Genomic DNA, 18671 nt, shown 5'->3' on the forward strand with positions numbered 1-18671 from the left:
GCATGTTTCTTACTACTTAGTGATCCGGTGGGCCTGCACAAACTCAGAGACCAGAGAGATTACCGACAGACAGGCTAAACATCCCTTCAGTCACGTAAAAGCCTTCTGCAGTGCCCTTGTCTAAAATAGCCATTATTCAAATACTAAACGTGTATATGATATTAATATAGTTGAACTTCTGTTTGATAAAAATACTTAATTTGAGCTGTTTGAATAAGGATTAACGTTTTAGCAACCCTGCCCAATATAAATCTGACTAACTTTAGCCCTTACCATCAGAGTGAAGTTGTCAGTACACGGGTTCTAGAGGCACATCATGTCACGATTAAAAGAAATTCCTGAAGACCTCTGGAAAAAAAGTTGCCGATACTTATCAGTCTGGAAAGGGTTACAAAGCCACTTCTAAGGGTCTGGGGCTCCACCAAACCAGTCAGAGCCACATTGTCCAAATGGAGAAAGTTTGGCACAGTAGTGAGTCTTCCCAGGAGTGGCTGTCTTGCCAAAATCTCTCAAAGAGCAAGGCGTAAAATCATCCAGGAAGTCACAAAGAACCCTAGAACAACATCCAGGGATCTGCAGGCCTCTCTCACCTCGGCTAAGTTCAGTGTTCATGACTTCACCATCAGAAAGACACTGGGCAAAAATGGAATTCATGGCAGAGTAGCCAGGCGGAAACTACTGCTCGCTAAGAAGAACATGAATGCTCGTCTCAAGTTTGCCAAAAAGCACCTGGATGATCCTCAAAAGTTCTGGAACAATGTTCTATGGACAGATGATATAGTCAAAAGTGGAACTTTTTTGGCTAACATGGGCCTCGTTACGTTTGAGACGTTATGTCTGAAACCAAACACTGCATTCCACAGTAAGAACCTCACACCAACGGTCAAGCCTGGTGGTGGTAGTGTCATGATTTGGGGATGCTTTGCTTCATCAGGACCTGGAACGACTTGCCATCATTGAAGGAACCATGAATTCTGCTTTGTATCAGAAAATTCTACAGGAGAATGTCAGGCCATCCGTCCGTGAGCTGAAGCTGAAGTGCAGCTGGGTCATGCAGCAAGACAATGATCCGAAACAAACAAGCAAGTCTACATCAGAATGAAGAACAAGAAATTTAAAGTTTTGGAATGGCCTAGTCAAAGTCCAGACCGAAACCCACTGAGATGTTGTGGCAGGACCTGAAACCCACAGTTTATGCTCGAAAACCCCAAAAATGTCACTGAGTTGAAGCAGTTCTGCATGAAGGAGTGGGCCAGAATTCCTCCACGGCGCTGTGAGAGACCAATCAATAACTACAGGAAGCGTTTGGTTGCAGCGTAACCAGTTATTGAGTCTAAGGGGGCGATTACTTTTTCACATGGGGGCATAACTTTCTTAAATAAATAAATAAGTATCAAAATGTTGTGTTATTTCTTCACTCAGGGTCCCTTTTATCTACAATTAGATTTTGGTTGAAATGTGATAACATTCAGTGTCAGAAATATGCAAAAATGCAGAAAATCAGACAGGGGGCAAATACTTTTTCACAGCTCTGTATTTCCTTTCCAACGTGTACAAAAGAGATTGAGGGACGAGACTGATCAGTAAATAAGAGCAGAGGGCCTCTCGTGCCAGTGCAAGTTGTCCTGGTATTTATTAGACCCAACGTCAGACAAGGAAGAAGTGTCCCCTTCCTGGTTTTGATGAAAATTATACTGTTTAAAGAGAACAAGGAAATTGCACGTAATGTACAGTTCGTTATAATCATAAAACAAATCGATAACAACAGTCCACAGAAAATGAAACTGTGTTTAACCCCGGGGGTTGGGGGTATAAACTTTCTGTGTAAAAAGTGCTTCCTGCCTTCTGTTATGAATGTTTACTCCGTATCCATTATATGCCCTTCTCTCGTCCTGCTCTCTGCATAATCTGAAGTGATGACTTGAGATACCTTTACAGTACCTAAACCAATGAAATCTGATCTTTTCCTTCTGAAGGCTGAAAAGTAGATCTTAAGACATAATAGCAAACAGACATTGATGCTTGGTTGGCAGGTCCTTCTGCTCATGGATTTTTTCCCTGGTGAATTAGAAGCTGTAATCAGTGAGGGATGGTAACATTTTCCTTCTGAACGATTTGAACACTGGGACTGGAACTCAGCGGTGGTTCTGCTAATATAGTTATACTGTCTGGATTGGTCTACTGCAATTTACTTGCAGGTGTTTTTCAAACAGGCCCTGGTGCATGGCAGCTCTTGGATGGCTGCCAGTAGGACAGTTCCAGTGCCTAGTGGGTTGATTTCTATAATTTGGCTGCACGCTTACCTTATTTAAACAGCACAGTGCACAGACAATACCTGCAAACAGGAAAGGATAGCAAAAAAACAGGAATAGCTTTAAAGAAAACTGGGTGTGCTGGCTGGAACGGAGTGATATTTGGCAGGCAGATAGCATGAGTTATTAAAAAACAGTCTTACGTTTAAGCACTATCTCTTCTTGATTAACTCGTTGAAGGCAGTTTAAACATTTACCTTATAAAAACTTCAATGTGGCCCACCAGTAGCTTGTGCATACTGTAAATGTCACATATAGGCTTGCACATTTTCAACATTTATTTTTCAGGGGTTCTGTAAGCCCAGTAATGCAGAATGAAAACTGCATGTGTTACCTGAGTGTCTCTCCACAGTGACAGTGTCTGTTTACACGACTGCTGTGTGCAATAGAGGGCTCATGTAATATTTACACCCTTTCTGTGGCGCAACTCTGATATGGTCAACGCCCTCTCATTAGTTCATTGTACCACTTCAGCCCCCTCATTGTTAATAGGGTTAATAGGTATTACTGGGAAGCGGAGAAACTGTAGCGGCGTGAAATTAATGGATTTAACTCTTTGCACAGGTGCGGTGTAAATAGCTTGTCGCGTGATGCCTATTATTACCGTTCCAAAGATTTATTTTTAGAACAAAGACCCAACATTCGGGTTATATCCACAAAACGGCGCAAATGCACACCAATGTTTCTTTCATGTACAAATAATGAACTGCAAGTTATGTAGAATACCACTGAAATACTGTATGCAACACGTGCAGTATGCACCAAAATCCTCGAATCTCAAGTAGCAATATGTCAAAATAATATACAACTATTTAAGGCAAAAGTGCCTTAACATCAGACTAAATTATAACTACCTGTTTCGGTCGCAGCACTGTCCTTACCACCGTGCCCCTCATCTAAAACTCAGATCCACCTGTTTTAAAGAGCTGCAAGAGCCATCGAACCTGCTCACAGAACAATGAAGAATCCACGCGAATTCACAGACACGGAGGGGTGCATTAAAACACTGCCGTTTTGAAAGGCAAATATCTCTTGATTTGAAACGGTTATGAAATACACGTACACAATAAACTCATCGTTTAGTATTACAAAACTTACCGTGCTTTAAAAAACAACAACATGTAAAATGAAATTGCATTTTTAATTGTGTATGTGTACGTATATCCCCCCGTCAGTTTACGCGCAGGTAAACATTTGGTTTATTCCATTGCTCTGTCCTGCTCCTTCCTGTATGGACAAAAGCAGCACAATAAAGCCGGAGAGCTCGTAAAGGGTCGGATAGTATATAGATCCGACATTGGAAACAGAAAAGCTTAACACTGAAAAGAAAGATCAAGGCGGAGGATAACGTGTTAGCACCAAGGACATAAACTAGGATATCTGTACAAAACGGCTTATTTTTAATTAGGGCAGCGGTGTAGTTTATAAAAAGCGCAGAGAAAGATCGATCATCCGCGGGAGTCTCTTTGTAATTAGATGCGATAGCAGATTAAGTTCAAGAAAATTAATGTTGTAATTCGAAACGCGTTGTTGTAGCGAGCGAGTGGGTATCATTCTCGGGAGCTTTGCTACAGATACATTTGTGTTCGGATTAGTTTCAGATTGTCACGTTGCTGATAGGGAATTGTTGCAAGTAGTAGTCAACGACAAAAGCATTCAATTATATCTGAACTATATGTAGTGTGGTAAGCGCAGGGCAGCTGTAACTGTAATTGAAAAGTGGTTTATGCAATTAAGCACAGAAACTAGTAAACCACAGTATTCCACGGAGTTTCGATTCATTCCACTTTCTGGGAATTCCAGCCGTTGTACCAGGTCAGTGTGTGCGTAATAGGAATCTGCTGTTCTAGTCAGTGAACCTGTGGATTAAGTCTGTTCATCTGATGAAAACCTGATTTGATAACAAGTCTGTAAACATATCTGAAAGTAAGCCGGGCACTTTGTTTTTTCAAGCGGTGTGTTCGCTTTTCTCCAATACGGCTTGTGGACTGTGAGTGTGTTTTAGCAGGAGTGGAAGACTCGGGTGTTAGGACCGCTGGATGTTTCGGGGCCCCCAGCATTTGCAAATGGCTTGTTGTCTGAAGGATGAGTTGCTGTGTTCCATCTGCTTGAGCATCTACCAGGACCCCGTGAGTTTCGGCTGTGAGCATTACTTCTGCAGGAAGTGCATCACTGAGCACTGGAGCCGACAACAGCAGCACAGCACCAGAGACTGTCCGGAGTGCCGCAGGACCTTTGCGGACCCGCAGCTCTCCCCAAGCCTCAAGCTCTCCAACATTGTGGAGAGGTATTCTGCCTTCCCACTGGACGCCATCCTCAACGCCCAGCGGAACTCGTACCCGTGTAAGGACCATGAGAAGGTCAAGCTCTTCTGCCTTAGCGACAAGAACCTTGTTTGCTTCTTCTGCGACGAGCCAGCTCTGCACGAACAGCACCACGTGACCAGCATCGACGAGGCGTTCGAGGAAATCCAGGTAAGAAACACAGCACTGTCTGGTGGAACAGTAACCCATCCGATGAGTTAATTGGATTACGTTTCAAAAGGAGAAAAACCTGTCAAAATTACAAAACTAATAATACACACAGCACGTATTTAATTTAACAGTTTGACTTTTTTATTACATTTTTTACACATTGGAGTTAAAAAAAAAAAAAAAAAAAAAAAAAGCTATGAGAATCAGACCCATGGTGTCCAAAAACAGCAATAATTTTTCAGTTACTCCAAAAACATTTTCATTTATCCAGTAGTCTGGCCCGGAATTATGAGTTTCTCTGGTTTTACTATTTATAGGTATGTGTTTGGGTAAAATGAACATTTTTGTTTTATTCTATAAACTACTGACAACATTTCTCCCAAATTCCAAATAAAAATATTGTAATTTAGAGCATTTATTTGCAGAAAATGACAACTGGTCAAAATAACAGAAAAGATGCAGTGTTGCCAGTGGGTTCAGGTCTGGAGATTGGGCTGGCCATGACAGGGTCTTGATTTGGTGGTCCTCCGTCCACACCTTGATTGACCTGGCTGTGTGGCATGGAGCACTGTCCTACTGGAAAAACCAATCCTCAGAGTTGGGGAACATTATCAGAGCAGAAGGAAGCAAGTTTTCTTCCAGGACAACCTTGTACTTGGCTTGATTCATGCGTCCTTCACAAAGACAAATCTGCCCGATTCCAGCCTTGCTGAAGCACCCCCAGAAGAGTCCAGTTTTCAGCTTTGCCCAACACCTGGTCATCTAGTGTTTAGACGGAGACCTGGAGAGGCCTACAGGCCACAGTGTCTCGCACCCACTGTGAAATGTGGTGGAGGATCGGTGATGATCTGGGGGTGCTTCAGCAAGGCTGGAATTGGGCAGCTTTGGCATGACACAGCCAGGTCAATCAAGGTGTGGATGGAGGACCACCAGATCAAGACCCTGTCATGGCCAGCCCAATCTCCAGACCTGAACCCCATTGAAAACCTCTGGAATGTGATCAAGAGGAAGATGGATGGTCACAAGCCATCAAACAAAGCAGAGCTGCTTGAATTTTTGCGCCAGGAGTGGCATAAAGTCACCCAACATCAATGTGAAAGACTGGTGGAGAGCATGCCAAGACGCATGAAAGCTGTGCTTGAAAATCAGGGTTATTCCACCAAATATTGATTTCTGAACTCTTCCTAAGTTAAAACATTAGTATTGTGTTGTTTAAAAATGAATCTGAACTTATTTTCTTTGCATTATTCGAGGTCTGGCAACACTGCATCTTTTCTGTTATTTTGGCCAGTTGTCATTTTCTGCAAATAAATGCTCTAAATAACAATATTTTTATTTGGAATTTGGGAGAAATGTTGTCAGTAGTTTATAGAATCAAACAAAAATGTTCATTTTACCCAAACACATACCTATAAATAGTAAAACCAGAGAAACTCATAATTTTGCAGTGGTCTCAATTTTTTCCAGAGCTATATATGAGAGAGAGAGAGAGAGAGAGAGAGAGAGAGAGAGAGAGAGAGAGAGAGAGAGAGAGAGAGAGAGAGAGAGAGAGAGAGAGAGAGAGAGAGAGAGACTTTCATGGCGGATCACCAACACAAAGCACTTTGCAAGAGAAGAGCCGAGAAGAGAGGGTGTGTGAACCATGCATCAGCTGCAGAGTCACGTACAACAACGTCTCACCCGAAAGACTGAGCACAAGGAGGTTAAGTGACTTGCTCGGGGTCACACAGCGAGTCAGTGGCTGAGTGGGGATTTAAACCAGGGACCTCCTAGTTACAAGCCTGTTTCTTTAACCACTGGACCACACAGCCTCCTTAATGTATGATTGTATGAATGATTGATTGATTGGCCCAGAGCTTATAATAGACGAATGGGCAAAACCCGTTTTTTCAACAGTTATCACTGGATTTTGGGGCTAGTCTGGGCGAGTCTAGTTTCTCCCATTGCTTCAACCTCGAGGCAGGGTGAATCTGGTTCCCCCATGCCATTGATTTGGATGAGTCCTTTTTTTCATTTCTACACTCTCCTCTGCCATCTCCCAAGTATGTGCCAGCATACTTCTCCTCCACTTCTGACAACAATGTAGCGACTGTGTGCTGGGTTTTCAGCAGCTGTGCAGAAAAGGCACAACTGGTTTTAATAGTGATTAAAACAACTCTTTATTAGCTCTCTCTCCCAAAAAGTTAAGTCAAAATGTCTCATTCCTCCATATGTGCAGGCAAACTCACCACACACAGGTGGGTAAAATGATCAATTACTCATTGCCCTATAAGGCATTACAAGGGACTGAGTGGAGAACATGCAGTAATCAAATCAAAATGTACAATTATGAAAATAAAGCATACAAGTAACACAAATTTGTGAAATATAACAGGGGCACAATTGACCCTGTTACAATCTTAACTGTCATTTAAGCAAGATGAAACTAAAGAAGATTTGAACACGAACAATTAAAATTTTATTTCTCTGTTGTGTGTGGTGAGTTTGCCTGCACTTTACAGTTTCTCTCTCTTTCTTTGTGTGTGTGAGTGGTGAGTTTACCTGTGCGTATGGAGGAGTGAGACTTTTTGACTTAACTTTTTGTGAGAGAGAGAGAGAAAGAAAGCTAATAGTCGTTTTGCTGTTAAAACTAGCCCTATTGTCCTGCCTTTTCTACACTGCCGCTGGAAACCCAGCACACAGTCGCTACATTGTTGTCAGAAGCAGGGGCGAGGCAGGTACCCCGACATGCACTTGGAAGCTGGCAGGGGAGAGTGTAGAAATGCAAAACTAGACTCGCCCAAGTAACTGGCATAGGCAAAACGAGATTGGCCCAGCATCGATGTTGAAGCATTGGGTGAAACTAGAGAGAGAAACCACAGAAAAGCATGGAGGCAAGTTACAACAGTGTACTGTTGAACAGGAAATATCTGCGGCAACTTCATTTTGCAGCATATTTACAACAACACATGTTTACACACGTAAAGTATATATACCCTGGAGTGGCGGCTGGTGGCCAAAATGCTTGGGTGTTCTCACCTCAGATGCAGGTGAGGGGGTGAGGTCCGGGGGGCCGAACCTTTGTGGTCGAATCACTGTCCTTGTTGGATCTCTTTCTTGTTGGAAACGATACAGAAAGTCATCTGTGATGTCTTTTATCATGGAAAATATTTTGATTACTTTAATAAAGTCAGGAATGTCAGCCGTCTAAAGCATTTCAATTATTCAGTTTTCATACATCAAAAAAATAAATAATATAAAAAGTGAGATGTTTAAATAAGACAGATATGTTAAACACACCCAGTGTACTCCAATTTAAATGTGTATTTATTAAAGTTTAAGTTGTCCCTGAATCTAAATCAATCCCAAGTTCAAAGACCAGGAACAGGAAAAATAAGACCTTAAGTGGAAGTAAAATTAAGGCCAGAAGAAGAACGCACATCACCCAGAGTGGAAGCACAATTCATTAATAGGAGACTGGGGGTTCGGCGAGCAAGCGAACACTTAACCAGCTGCCCCTGGTACCCTATATAAACTCAAGAGTCATTTTGCGGCACTGTTTCTGCGTCATAGTATTAATAAAACTCGGGGAACTTGAAGCTGCTTTTTCAGGAACTGTGGCTTGAAACCTGGATCAGGAGACCTAGTTTGAGGCAACTTTGCTGTATTGCCTAAACCAAGTTCTAAGCCACAAAGTGGCTCTGTATTCCCTCAGTTTAAGACTGTGTGTTTCATGTAAGTTCAGCATGCTGGAGAGTGGAGATGCAGTAGTGTTCATATGAAAGCACTGCTTCTCCTTTTAGCTGAAAGCGATCTACCCATCAGAGACTCCCACCCTCTCCCATTCTGTGATTCTAATACCTGCTGCACAGTTGGTTTAACACACAGGTCCCAATTGTTTGTAGATGGGCTGTGTCTATGAGGGTGCGTGCCTATGCTGTTTAAGTTGTTCCCCAGTCCTTGCTGACTAAAGAATGTGCACCAAAGGGAAAATGGTTCCTGCACTTGGCAGTCTTGCTGAATTGGTGCTGTAGCTCAGGCTGAGTATAATACCAGTGCATTTGTTAAATTAGTTTTAAAATCAGTTTCTTGCCTCACTATCTCTTGGCTGGTATCGCACACCTTGATCAGCACTGTTCTTTATTATTGGTAGCTGTAGTCTTTGGAGAATGGGGCTGTTCTTTGTCTAGAGTTGTGATGTAATAAGGTATTAAGGTGTACCCTGAGGTTCGAGCCTCCACTCAGATCTATATACAGAACCGGCTTGTTTAAGAGACCCTGGTTCTCACAACTCAAGCTGTAGGGAAGCTAGTCTAATCGGGTCTATGAGACCACTTAAGAGTTTGGTTCAAAGCATCACTTCAAGGGGCTCCTGAGTGACTCATCCGGTAAAGGTACCTCATGTGGCGTGCCTATAGCCTGGACGTTGTCAGTTTGGGTCCAGGCTATTCCACTGCCGACCGTGGACGGAAGCTACCAGGGGGTGGTGCACAATTGGCCAAGCGCTGCCCGGGGAGGGGGGTTGGGTGGGCTTAGGTCGGCCAGGGTGTCCTCAGCTCACTGTGCACCAGTAGTCTGGCCCGGCACCTGCAGGCTTGCCTGTAAACTACATATTTTAGCTAAAGGAGGCACTCCCAGTGAGTTTTCTACTGGAGACAGTCCGCTGTCATTGTCTCTTGTTGTCTCGCAGGTGTCCTGTGGATTTGTATACAGTGCAACCCTGGCGATGGGCATGTAGTGTGCTGTGCACACATTCACAATTTTGGTTGTACTGGGAATTGCTCACCCAATTGTTATGACACTTGGTGCAGACATTCATGGGGAGTGCAAATGTAGGCCAAGGTGACCTTCTATTGCACGAGTTCTGGCTTCTAATTGGTTGTACTAATTGGTACTTGGGCTTGATTTTCCGCTGTGGGCAATTTTGCCAGTGTAATACATTTACAATGAGGGGGAGAATGCATGTGATATATATATAATTTTTTTTTTTTTTTCCCCCCCAGGGAAAATTGTAGGCTTAGATCTTCAGAACCTTGCTGGGACCTTTCCACACACTGGCAGTGATTTCTAAAGTCTGTATGTACCAGTGACAGTTCAGGTGCTTTGAATGCGGGTTGTGTCACACCCACTTGCACAGTAAGGTTAGGGTGGCCAGCTCCTCTTGGAGAACCACATTTTGACTGATACATCACAAGAGCGAACGTATGTTAAGTCAAAACCTCCCTTCTCTTAATCTAGATGTTGGAACTAATTAGTACAGCACTCTGCCGCCTTTTGCTCAATTTGCATTGGCTTCTGTGCACGGACTCCCTGGGGCGTGTGTTGTGTGAAATTTAATTACTTTAAATTTAAAAGGAAGTTGATGTGGAGGTAAATAAGACAATTACTTCACAGAGTAATTTCAAAAGGTCCTTTATTATTTCACACACACACACACACACACAGTTACATACACAGATGCTATACTGCGAATAACAATATCCCTAACGGGACACAACCCAACAAGGTTACATACAGGTTATTTTAATCACAGATCAATACAATCCATGAGACGCAACTGAACTAATTCTTACCCTTCCAAGCAGATCGGGAGAGCCCTTCGGCCCTGGTAAGAGAAAGCAGCTGTCTCCAAAAAATACAGAGCAGGACTGTGCGCTAGTCCTCACGGCTGACTCTCATCAGAGCAGGGGAGAACCTACAGTACAGCAGCACGAGATGCTTGCTGTGCACCGGCAATTGTACTGTTCTGTAAACTAGCTCTATACTAATTGCAGAATGTATCACTTGGGCCATATTCACAATGTATTTAAGTAAACACTATTTTCTAAAGAGAAGCCCATGATGTTAAAACGCTTTAATAAAGAACTCTGACACACCAGTTGTTTTTGTAGCAGTTTGTCTGATCACAGTGGTGCAGGGAGTGCATTGTCAATATGGCCATTAAGCAGTTCCTTGTTTTGTGTTTTCCCCTTGCCCTAAGCCTTTATTGGTTTAACAAGATATTCATTAAAGTGGCTGTAGCTAACAAAAATAATTTAAACATCTTGCCTGTTTTGCATTTCCAAGTGTTTCTTTCAAAGCGGCACATTTCAGACGTGTAACGAATGGCAGTGCCCAACAGGTAAGATTTCTGGAAGTGTTTGGTTTGTACCAATCACTTTAAAACAGATTCAGAGAAGACCGCTTTCCACAACTTGTGCCAGATTAGAATACTAATCTGCAAATACAATGAAGACTGACAATGAGAGCAGTCTGAGTATCTAAGTTTCTATTTGTAGAAATGTATTGAATAAAGAGCCCTCAATGATGCGCAGTCCATGACCTGACTGCAAATCATTCTTCTGTTGTAGCACTAAAGTAAAACGTAATTGGGAGCAAAGCACCCTGGGCAAGTAAGCAGCTGTCGTGCAAAGTGTTTGTCTTTGCAGCAAAAAGAACAAAGCACTATTTTCAGTTCCATATACTTTATTTGCATGGTTTGACGCAGCAAAATAAGCAACTTGCGAGGTGGCAGAACATTTTGGATCTGACTTTGCTTTTAAGAGGAATGTATCCCATTTTCTAATGGTGCGGTTATAACTAAAACCATGGAATCCAAGGGGAACAGTAACCTCTTAAAGGGAAATCTAATATTTTCTCTCTCCTGAACCATTATTAACAGCACCAGTACTACTTGGCTGGCAGCATCATAGGATCATAAGTTCCAAAGTTTCTATGCATATTTCCATCGTTTCTAGCAGAAACAATCATTGTCCAGAAGTTTTAAATATCTGAACTATTCGTATTCCTTTGGCCTTCCAGAGTAATTCAGGAACCTAAGGTACACCAGGAGAACATTCCCCACACCAGGGCAATGCTCAGTCCAGTCTGGTGGTCATGTCTTAATAAAGTGGCCAGGTGCTGTTAAAAAAATCACTACTCGAGGGAGGTTATTAAATTGGCATGCTTTATGAAGAATGGAGACCAAGGTGAGGCATTCTCCATTGCAAAAGGGATACATTACCTAGATGGTTTTCCAGCACCATCCACACAATTCTCCGTGTATGGTCAGTCCAGCACTATATCCAGGACCCTGAATGTCATGGATGATGGTTCTTTTCCATGATACTGACGATGGCTCTGGTTTTGTATATTGGGTCATGGTGGGGGGCATGCATGTTACTGAAACTTCTTATTTAAGGGAAAAGTAAAGCTGGCTTCTGTTTGTGTTCGAGGCTAGCTGGGTGTCGCAGTGGATCTGTCAATGAGAAGCATCTCTGGAGTGGAGGTTTTAAACCCTGATGGCTGCTGCTCAGTGAATGTGGATGGGTCTGTTCTGGCAGACATGTAGCTTTCAAACTACTTTTGAAAGCATTTCGGGGTTGTTCACCTAAAGACAACCGTGTTGCTATTGTTTTGTGAACCTGGCATGCCTGTCCTGCTTCAACGAGTGGTGTCTTAACCTTAAAGTAGATGGCCTGCCTGTCCTTTATTAATGCAATGTTGTGATCTTCCCAGCCACAGCTGACCTGATGGCAGTGCAATGTGACACCAGGTAAGATGACTGGGCATGTTTGCACAAGGAATGTGACTGGATTCTCACTCCATGCTGAAACAGTCCACATGTCCCTTGCATTGAGTTGTCTGTGGACATCAGGAGTATTTCATTGTGCAGGTATCTGAAATAACTGTTTCCATGTTGACCGCACAGAAATGAAAATAACCTGGTGTTAAATCCAAGGAAATGATCCTTGGTCCTTCTTGGGTGTGGGTTTAGCTGGCTGGTCTCTGTAACATAACCAATTTGGTCCACTTTGCTCTTAGATTGCCACAGACACCTAATCTCAAAAGCAGGGAGCAGACATACAGTACCTGTCATAACTGAGTCTAACAAGACATGCTTTGCTATAAAAACTGTCAAAACACTCATCTTGACTCAGTGTTGGAATTCTTTCTGTAAAAGCAGTGATATTCATTGTGTCTGTTGGAATCCTTACTGTAAAAGCAGTGATATTCATTGTGTCTGTTGGAATCCTTACTGTAAAAGCAGTGATATTCATTGTGTCTGTTGGAATCCTTACTGTAAAAGCAGTGATATTCATTGTGTCTGTTGGAATTCTTACTGTAAAAGCAGTGATATTTATTTTCAGGAGCTCATCACACACTTTGCTGCATGGAGACGGTTCATATTAACATTTCTTAATTGTAATGTGGTAACATGACAAGACCTGACTCGTAGTTACTGTACAATAACATTGTGGTGCCATTTCTGAAATTAATGACTGTTTTTACACAAATTACCAAACCACATATAACGGACGCATTGAATGTTGGCTACAGTAGTGCCCCTTCTTGTGGGCCTTTACAGCAAAATGTGTTTTTTGTTTTTTTTTTATTCTTGTAGGGATAACTGAAACTTGAACAAATGGATCTCCAAAGGCAATGTGTATCTGCGGCTAATTCAAGCTGCTTTTCTCTTTTGCTTGCAGGTAGGAAGATGAGTGACCAGTTCAGGGGACTGTAAAGGTGTTGCTCTGCATGTTCACGTCTATACACAAGTTGTCTTTTTTTGGTGAACCCTTCTGGTGTAAGGGAGCACAGCCATTCCAGATTCTGTCTCCCGTTTGGTGAGATGAGGTTGAAAGCTATATAACTGGATGTAGACAAGCCCGGCTCTTTTGCACAGTGGTTAAAAGGCTGTCTTGCTTAGTGTGAGGTCACCGGTTAGTGCCCAGCCTCTGCCCTGTTACACAGTGATCATTTGTCTTGTGCTGTCCATCTCAGTCATGCTGCATGAGTCCATGCAGTTGGACTGTTGCCACACAAACTCTCAAGCTGCTAACAATAGATCCTTGATTTTAAAACCCAGTTTTGTTTGCAATGCAGTTATTTACATTCAGGAATTTTACTGTATTTCCGTGGTTTCTTGGCAACCAGTCATGACACAGAAATATTTATGAAGTTGCTCCTTTGAGGCTAAGGGAGAAGCCATCACAGCTGTTTCGCTGTCAACGTGATTTAAAACATCACATTTAAAGATTGTGATGCAACGTGTTCCGTATAAATCATATGAGTGCACCTTATAAAAAATAGAGATGTTTAGTAATTAGAAAATTGTAGTAGCTCATCATAGTGACACCTCTGAAATGGAGGGTTTTCAGAAGTCTGAAACATGTCTTACTCGGCTACTTTTAATTAAAGGAAGAATACGTGTTTGAAGATAGTTTCCTTCTGCCACTGGGACTGACTTGAAAGGGGTTTCAAATCTCATTCATTTCCATCTGCAGCTGCTCGACATCAAATCCAGTTGAGCTGGGACTCTCTCAGTCCCTGTGAGCATTGCGTGCTGATGGAGAAAGTTAATGAGCTTCCAATGCGAAGGATGCAAGTGGTGGGTTTTAAATCTCTGAATGCAGAAAACAATATGCAAAGTAGTGTATTCTACTGTCTGGGGAAATAATGGAGGTTGGTGAATTGGCAATTAAAAAAAATGCAATACATACAGGTAATCCTTGACTGTCTAGGACTAAAGCATCCAGGTGGTGCAGGTGGAGTGGTTGACAGAGTGTAAAACAGTATTTTAGAATGCAGAATAGGGTGCAGTAAAAAAAGGTTTTTCAACTGTCATTATTTATAAAAGCAGTTTATTGTGAAGTGCAAATCAATGGATTCCGGTCTGATTTTTAAATATTTAACTATAAATAATGGACCTCTCTCTTTCCACCCCGAGGCATCCCTTCTCCTATATCCCTCTTTTGATCCAAAAATGAACAGGCTTTCAAAGCATACGACCGTGTGGCAAAGTGGTTAGTAGTGCGCAGGTGTAGAGGTGAATCTGTGCTCTAATAGTAACACACAGACAGAATTCACAGTGCCAAGAGTTCTTTTATCATCTGTTTGGCACCGTTAATAGCACTGGCAACTACACACCAATGTGTGTTCAGTGATGTATCCTCCAATCCATGACTGACACATTGCATACCGCATTAAGGTGATGACTTCTGGCATTGCGACTCTGCCCCCTTTCTGGATTGCTGGCTTCTGACTGACCCTGGAATGAACTGCCAAACCATCCAGTACTGGGCACTGTTCCTGTTACACAGCGCCCTCAAAGGCCTGGAGGGAGATTGACTAGGAATCATTCACTCTCTGTCACAGACCCACAAGGGGATTTTGCTGTTGTTGCTTTTAATAAAACATGTAGCACCTGTGCCCCACTCTGTCCCAGAATCATTTCTGTTCTTTTCTCTGGTCTTGAAGGAATCGATCATCTCTGAAATGCAGAGCCCACCTTTGTCAGGGTTTCTAATTCTTTTCCCTAGTGGTTTGTGTTTTCGGAGAGGTTGCATGAAACTGTACCCTGTGGAAAGTGCTCGGAGAGATTCTTACTCCTGCTTTGACTGTGAAGGCCTGCCTGTGTTGAAGAGGTGTGTCCAGAGGGATTTGATCTATTAAAGAATTCACAAATTGGGGATTTGATTTAATATCCTGACCTGTTCCAGCCCAGGAAGGAACACCTGAAATGAACGTTCTGTTTCTTCTGCTCTGCCTAGTAACATTTTACAGGAGGTGCCTGTGGAGCTGATATTTCTAGTAGGGGTTTATTCCGAAAGATAATAACCTGCTTGATATATAAAGGTCATTTTAATTACAGAACCGAGGAGAACACAAAGAAATGGAATCCCTTAGTGCAGTTAGAGTGGATTTTCCAAGCATACTTCTAGAGCAGAGGTTCTCAAACTTCAGTGTTTTGGTGCACAGCCCCCTTTTTCAAATGGAAAAAGTCACAGATCCCCCCCCCCCCCCCCCCCCCAACTAAATGATGATAGTATATAATACTCATGATATAAGGATACTGCATATAGAGATGCTTTTAAGATGAAGGGTATTTACTTGCAGATATCCCTGACATGGATGTGCCTGCTTTTCACTGCAGTCAAGGTTTAGTCATGGTTTGTGTTTTTTGTTTTCTCTCTACTACAGGACTCTGCACTGTGCATGGCTTCAGTAAAATTACTAGCAGTACTAGTGTGAGGATGTTTCAAACACTTATCCATTTTCCTAACAGAATTTGCTCACACACCTGTAATAGAGGTGGCTTCTTAGGATAGGGAGTCTTAGATGCTGTGGCTGTTACTAGGAAGTGACATCAGCAGCGGGCATTCAGCCAGCCCCTCTACACATGCACAGTCAGGAATACCACACTGTGTAAACAGTGAGAGGGTAGATTTGCCTGTTTTACTATTTTTTTTCCACCCATAATATTTTGCAGACCCCTGGGCAGTCTGTACGGACACCTGTTTGAGAACCACTAGGCCAGAGAACAACTCCATTGTGATGAAGGTACTGTCATTGTGGCAGCAAAAGAGAATGTTGTAAAATAAATTGTGCTGCAGATACTGTATCCAAGTATAGTTTAAATGTACCTGCTTCTGAAAAAAGCCTTGTTGCTTGCCCTGTAAATTTGTAAATCATTGCAGAGAGCAACACATACTCTAGGGAGTGTTAGGAGACCAGCTATGCAAGCTGTGATTCAGTGAAGCGGGAAACATTATCCAGAGTAAACCTGAGCCATTGCAAGCTTCTGGGAGTTTGGAAATCGCCCCTATGGCTTCATTTCATATGCGGACATCATTTTTTTTCAATCCTAACGGCACCCTTCACTTTGTCCTGTAATCCAAGATGGCGGGCACAATGATTTTCGAACCATCGTAAGACTTAAATGGTGAGCTAGTAGGATTAGCCAGTCAGTTTCCTCAAGTCAGTCATAAACCAAAACTCTGCTTAAGTTTAAGTTTGCACTTTTGTTAAATAAGTTTACATCTTGTTGGATGAGGTTGCGGTACAGTAAAAAAAAAAAAGTGGATAATAACTGTATCCAGAGGTTTTGGGTTTGTTAGGACCATTGTTAGCATTACAGTACTGTTTGACTGGCTTTGTTCTGATGATAGTTGTCTGGCTGCCTGGAGTATAGCCATATATTGGATTGATTTGACATTGTTAATTTGGTATGGTCCTATTGTCTTTGTTGTCTCCGTTTTGGATTTTGGTACCCAAGACAGTAATTTGACAACCATAGTGTCTCAGCCTCATAGTTGCATTTTTTTCCCTACTGGGAATGTGCTGCACGGGCCTGTGTCGGTGGAAACCTGTGTATTTGAATCCAGGTTAGTCTGGATACAGCTTATTGTACAGCTGCTTGGGCTCCTTCTCATGCGGGGATGGAGATCATATGAAAGAGGGAGCAGCCTCTTGATGTTATGGAAGTTGCCACATGTCCACTTGGAACACGCTCATTTGTAATTGAAGTAGAATGCCCTGTTCTTGCAGTAGACTTGGGTTAGTGCTTATTTCTGCTTGATGTTAGATCGCAGCAGAAAGTGACAGGGGAGAAGCTTCACCAAGGGGTCTAGAGGAAGCAGTGCTGAACCTACACTAATTTATGTTGGCTTTCTCCGCGGGATGCGGTGGGATATGAAAGGAAAGTGAAATCAGATGAAGGAAGAATGAGAATCAGTAACCTGTGAACTAGCTGAGCTTTGAAATTGCTCTTGCCTGATCTCTTTACCTGATTTTTTTTATTTTCTTCCTCTACATGATTCTCTCTCTCTCTCTCTCTCTCTCTCTCTCTCTCTCTCTCTCTCTCTCTCTCTCTCTCTCTCTCTCGTGTTCTCTTTCTTGATCATTTCCACATTGGGTTGTGAAGGAGAAAGAGATCTGTTCATCTTTCAGCCAGACTAATAATTAATAGGTAACGGAGGGATAGTCCTGGTAATTGGCTGCTCTCTGAGGCTCTTGATCAGGAAGGATATGACTAAATTCTTCAAATTGCTACCAGAGGTTTGAACACATTCAGAGCTGTGTTCCAAACTTCTGGAGGTCAGTTTACCTTTTCTTATTATGGTCTGCCGTTGTATCCCCAGCAACAGAGATATAGTGGAGACGTACATAATTGTCTGGATCTGGATAACTGCTTATCGCATTGAGATGAAACTGATGGTCTAGGTTGTATTTTAGCATGTTATTGAGAGGACCAGAGTCTTGTGATATAAGAAAGTTATGGTGATCTGCCCTTTCATTTTGCTGACACTCATTTTGTATTGGGGGCGTTTGTTGGCGTTTTTGTAGGTTCTCAAGGAGAACTCTTCACGGGTGAAAGTTGGCATGGGCATGCAGACTCAAGTACTGGACTCGAGGGCATGGTGAGGTATTCATGAGGCTTGATGTGCAGCTGTGGCCAAAAGTGTTTTGCATCACCTAGAATTTTAGAAATGTAATTTAGATCTTTTATTTAACATGTAATCAGACTAATAAATGATATTGCAGAAGCAAGCCATAATTTCACATTAGAGTTCAGATTGACACATTCTTTTTTTTTTTTTCCTTCTGTTCAGTATATGGGGAAAACTACAAAACGGTATGCAATTCCGGGCTTATTCATACAGAAGCCCCTAAATTATGGAATGCCCTCCCTTTCGTCGGGGGAAGCTGGAACTGTTACAGTTAGTCAAAACTCAAAATATACTTTTAAAATGGCTTTCTTATCTTTAGTTGGTTTTAATGTAACTTTTAAATTTTAACATTTATTTTTTATATACGGTGTAAATATGCTTTAATAAGGAGAAGTTTTGTGTGTGACATGCCTGGGGACCTTAATACAAATGTGTTGTTGTGTAAATGCTTTTTTGAATGTACTGTGTAGTGCTTTGCTATACTTTTGAATGACGTGCTATATAACTGCTATAAATAAATAGTGCTGGGACAAATCTTCTAATCTTCAAACAAGCGCTGCTTGAAATGTATTTCGGTGGGAAAATGACCCTGTTCTTCGTTCATATATTTGTAAAGGACTGTATCAAAAAGATGCACAGGAAAGCAATGCCTGAGTAAGGTTCAATAACAAGCATTCTGTACAGAAGTGTTTCTC

General features: G+C 42.2%; 1 protein-coding gene across 2 annotated transcripts in view; it reads left to right on the top strand.

The window, feature by feature from the left end:
• Positions 1-2237: 2237 nt before the first annotated feature.
• The window catches only part of LOC121329314 (E3 ubiquitin-protein ligase TRIM62-like), a 42115-nt gene continuing 25681 nt past the window's right edge, over positions 2238-18671 (top strand). Inside the window, exons 1-2 of one of the 2 annotated variants that reach the window (XM_041274864.1) lie at positions 2238-2261; positions 4397-4786. In XM_041274864.1, the coding sequence (XP_041130798.1) occupies positions 2238-2261; positions 4397-4786 (414 nt within the window). Of the gene's footprint in view, positions 2262-3547; positions 4787-18671 lie in introns of those variants that run through there. The other variant, XM_041274863.1, reaches the window with a different exon arrangement.

This window comes from Polyodon spathula, chromosome 16, assembly GCF_017654505.1.
Source record: "Polyodon spathula isolate WHYD16114869_AA chromosome 16, ASM1765450v1, whole genome shotgun sequence".
NCBI lineage: Eukaryota > Metazoa > Chordata > Actinopteri > Acipenseriformes > Polyodontidae > Polyodon > Polyodon spathula.